This window comes from Pygoscelis adeliae, unplaced genomic scaffold (assembly GCF_000699105.1).
Source record: "Pygoscelis adeliae isolate BGI_AS28 unplaced genomic scaffold, ASM69910v1 Scaffold64, whole genome shotgun sequence".
Lineage (NCBI taxonomy): Eukaryota > Metazoa > Chordata > Aves > Sphenisciformes > Spheniscidae > Pygoscelis > Pygoscelis adeliae.
This window is the reverse complement of record NW_008824652.1, coordinates 500146-504655: the sequence shown is the minus strand read 5'-3', so window position 1 is coordinate 504655 and position 4510 is coordinate 500146. Positions and strand designations below refer to the sequence as shown.

General features: G+C 47.3%; 1 protein-coding gene across 1 annotated transcript; it reads right to left on the bottom strand.

The window, feature by feature from the left end:
• Positions 1-80: 80 nt before the first annotated feature.
• Positions 81-1268, bottom strand: TMEM246 (transmembrane protein 246). The gene has a single exon (XM_009322534.1). The coding sequence runs from the start codon at positions 1266-1268 to the stop codon at positions 81-83; it is 1188 nt and encodes a 395-aa protein (XP_009320809.1).
• Between the last annotated feature and the right edge of the window lie 3242 nt (positions 1269-4510).

Sequence of the window (4510 nt, the reverse complement as noted above, 5' to 3'; positions counted from 1 at the left end):
CACAACATCTGAGTTTGCACACTGTCTCTCTGCCCAGTGGCAAGTTCTCCGGGCTTTGTGTTTGGAAAGGCATGAACAGATCACAGCAGTTTCGGGTTGTCATTTAGCCGAAGGCTGGAATACATTCCCACGTGCCGGACCAGGTTGGGTTCCACCACGTAGGCGTTCTCCCCCTTAGTATGCAGCAGTGAGTAGAGGGCAATATCCTTAGCAAAACCCTGGCGGCAGTGCAGCCCCTTCAGGTAACCTAAGACACGGCGGGCAGATGGAGCGGAGAAGAGCATGGCAGGCGTGCAGCACTCGGTGACTGGCACGATATTATACAGTGTGGGGGCCAGCCGGCGCAGCTCCAGCATGTAATGCCGTCCCACCAGCTCTGACAAAGCCATACTGTACAAAGCAAAGAACAAGACAATGGGCCAGCTGAGGCTGGGGCGCCCAGTTGCCCAGGAGTACACACAGTTCAGCATGGGCCCCAGAAACATGCCCAGACCTAGCCACTCGAGGATTCTCATGGGTTCGGGGTTGAAGTAGCGCTGAAGCCTCTCAGGATGGTAAAGCTTGAAGTAGAGTGCATCTCTGAGGTATGGTTTGGAGAACCGGGCCAACAAGAGGTGCTGCAAGACAGCAAATATCTCCTCCTCTGGCACAGCATCATCTTCCACTATGAGGACGTATTCTGGGTTGTACGTCAACAGCGACTGCTCAAGGCAGAAGATGTAGTCCTGCTTCTCCTTCTCAAACTGGTTCACTCTGGGGTCAGGGTTCTCCCCAGTTTTGTCACGACTGACCATGGGAAAGAAGCTGCTCAGGAGCCTGACATCCTGATGGCTACTGGGGTCTGACTCCACATTACAGAGGAGGATGCGGTGGCTCCGGCAACGTGCACCACATTTCTGGAGGAGGCGGTGGAAGTGGGAGGCCACTTGCAAGACATAGTGGAAATCATTCCGCCTCTGCACAGTTATAATGGTGACCAGCAGCAAGGGCTGGAAGGTGTCACTGCCAGAAGCCTCGGAGGTGTTTGGTATCTGCAGCTTCTCAAAGTAACGGAGGGCAGCCTGGCCCTCCTGCTGGTTCTGCTCCAGGAACTCCTGGCTCATGGGGTTCAGGTGCCAGCGCCGCAAATAGAAGTAAGAGTGGAGGAGCCGGTGGCAAATCAAAGGTGTGAGCACACCAAATGTCACCACAGTCAGTGTGAGGAGATGGATAAAAGGACTGGACCAACGGCACCACCTCCCATAGAGCTGCCAGGCTTGGTGTAACATGGCTGCTGCAGAAGGAGGGCACCCCTGCTCTATTCATGCCCTCATTTCTTCACTTCTGATGCATCCTCCCTGGATTGCAAGGTATCACTGGGGCAGTGGCTGCCAAACCTGCACAATTTGTCCAAGCCTAGAGAGGAAGAAAAAAGATGGTTAATGAAATAGGAACTGTCAAAGCAGGAAGATGGTGATTTGAGAAAATGGAAAGCTGAGGGCTATTCACTGAGTAAGCCAAAATAAAAGGCCCAAGTTGTCCCTTGTGTTGTGGACATCACAGCATTGTTGTGGGAGGTTGAAGAAAGATGAGACAAACTTAGTTTCCAGCAAAGTGCCCCTAAGGCCTTTTCAGCATGTAGGAGCTCTGATCTGACTTAGCTAGATAGGACTTTATTGTGTTTGTTACTATGCTTCAAAAGCATAACAAACAGGCAACGTGGATGCAGGATGTGTGGAAATCCCTTTCTGTTAAAGGCAGAGAACTTACCTATCTGGTCACAGTGACATAGTAAGACTTGGGTCATAGCCAAGAACCAAAGCCAGATCTCTTGTATCTTAGCCCAGCACATATTTGAGAGACAAACTTCTACCTCTGTGGAATGACACATGCTTCCCTTCTGTTGCTCACACACTTCCAAATGCATGCTTTTTCACTTTACTCTCCAGAGTGTGAAGCAAGATAACAAAGATAGCAATTTACTTCACTAAGGGGATGTGTACGCTAAGCGTAATGTCTGTGTGTCTCTCTCTCAGGTGTCTCCTCCTCTCTAGACCCTGTGAAATACACAGTCACAGCAAGATTAACAAGTTGCAATTGAGCCATTGACTCATATTTGTTATTTAAAAGTTTGTAATTTAAAATTATATGCCTTTAATTTAAAACTGAAACATTTATATAAATATATATTTTTTGTATACACACACACTTTAAGCAAACATCCACCTTCACAAACATCCACCTTCACAAAAATTAGATTTTTCCATATTTGGCTTTTCTGTTCTGCTTCTCTGGGCTGCCGAAACACCTAACAGCCTGGCTGTCAGAAACTTTCACAAAATCAGGGCAATTAGGCTGTTCAGATTACTCTTGTGGCAGTAATTTCCCTTTTTAATCTGCTGTTTCACTCTCCCTTTTACTTTCCATTCCCTCTCTTTATGAACTGAGTTATTCATGCCCCCCCAGCTGGCTGACTGTGCCCCATTCGGTGGAGAGTTTCTCCCATTTTTAATTTTCTGCCTTCACCAAGTTCTGATCATCAAATGGTGTTCCCAGACCAAAATGTTACCCTTTTTCCTTCTCTGCACTGTCATCTGAAGCAGCCTGAGCAATGATGTGTGGATGGAAAGAAATCAGGGCCATGGCTTTTCTTCTCTGTCTCAGAAGAATGGACCATGTAGAAGAAATGACTCAGAGGACACTGAGCAGGGTCTAAATCTGGCAGTGCTTCTAAACTGCCTTCATTACCGTAGCCACAGATTTGCTGTATTTACCATCAAAAGAACCGCTTCCTATGGCCATATGGGAATCTGACAATCTTATATGAAAGGCTTTTTACTAAGGTTAATGGAAAATATACAAGGGTTATTCCACGTATTTGTTAGAGACCAAGCACTTCATGCTGTGAGATCTCACACCACCCTTGGATAGACTGCGGCATCAGTGTTGTGCTATCTTAGGATTCACGAAAACACAAGACTTCAAAGATTTAGTGTAATTAGGGATAAAAAATGTACATACTGATGCATGAGAATCTGCAGTGTCTTCCCATATAGCTTTTTTTTTTTCTTTCTGATTACACAATCCTGTTTCACAGACACTGCATTGCATTGCATCAGTGGACCTTGTAAAGGCCCTAAAGGTGATGGCTGCATTTCGGCCGCCAGATCCAAGCCATGATGATTCAGGACATGAAGACCTGAAAATCCATCAGATGCAAAGACCTGGCATTTAAATACACTTATTCATCCAAAATCCAGGGCTTTCCTTTTTCTCATTTTCTACTAACCAGTCACAAACATTAAGGGAACTCAAATGCAGAATCATATTCTACGTATCACACTGACGTACATTTGAGCCTTCTCTTGATGCAAGCAGCATTGTTGGCACCGTCGCTGAGCCAGCCTCTAAACTTGAAAGTGAGGATCACAGTGGGAAAAGGAGATGAAGAAAAGCCAGAAGGTAGTTTAGTTCTCGGGTAGTAGAGAAACTTACTTTCCATCTGCCAGCTATGCTGGAGATCTGAGCTACAAAAGCTATGAGCCTGCAGTGAGCCCTGTAGCTCTCGGGATATACATTGAAGCATTAATAATCCCCACCCAAGCAAGAGGCGTCCTCCTTCATACTGTCTTCTACTGAGAAGGGAGAAATGGGTGTCACGTCCTCCCTGCAGCAGCAGGAACAGCTGGCTGGCGGCCAGCTGAGGTGTGGGGGCTGTGGCCTCATGAGATGAATCAAAGGGAAGCTTGCCAGAGGTCTTGCTCTTCTGCAGCCCGTGTTGTTCAAGAGCCAGGCTCACCTGCACCATGAGAAGGTACTCCCCAGGTCCCTGCGGGCAGACTCCCTTTGGGTCTGCAGCCTGCCGGTCAGTTCTCCACCAGCCCTGCCTGCTGGGAAAATTGTGCTGGGTCTCCACCTACTGGTGTCCCAGCTCCTGGCACACGGTAGGGTAGCTAAGGTGGCGCAGGTAAGCAGCACCCTCTCAGGAGGTATCTCCTCACTTCATACAAGGAAGTAGCTAACTCCAAAAAAGCACATAGGACGGGAAGCCAGCCATGCAGGTCACAAGTGTCATATTCACAAGCGTTTCTGACTTACCCTGGCTTCACCTCATCAGTAACACAACTCAAGAACTAGAGATTCTAGTTTTGCAACCCAGGACACCTCAAGGAAAACAACCATCAAACAGGCACTTTTGCTTCTCTCCAGATGTTCCTCTGCTGCCTGGGCTGTTAGCACTCACATTGACTGCCACACTCTTTATCAGTTTATCTGCAAAGGAAAAGGCTGTTTTCACTGGGTAGTGGAATAACCACAAAGGCTAAAAAAAGTCAGGAGCATATTAAAGTGGGTCAAATACTCTAGGTCATGCCAAAAACAAGCTGAATGATCTAGAAAAGACAGGAGACACTGACTGACGTCCTCCCCACTTTTTGGCTGTAACACTGGGAACCCAAGAGTTCCAAATCTAGATAGAAATTTCTTGCCTCTACAGAGGTGAAGTTTGATCTTACCTGCAGGACTTGAATCC

Excerpts from the sequence above, each read along its gene's own strand:
- TMEM246 (XM_009322534.1), bottom strand. The coding sequence starts at position 1,268 with ATGTTACACCAAGCCTGGCAGCTCTATGGGAGGTGGTGCCGTTGGTCC.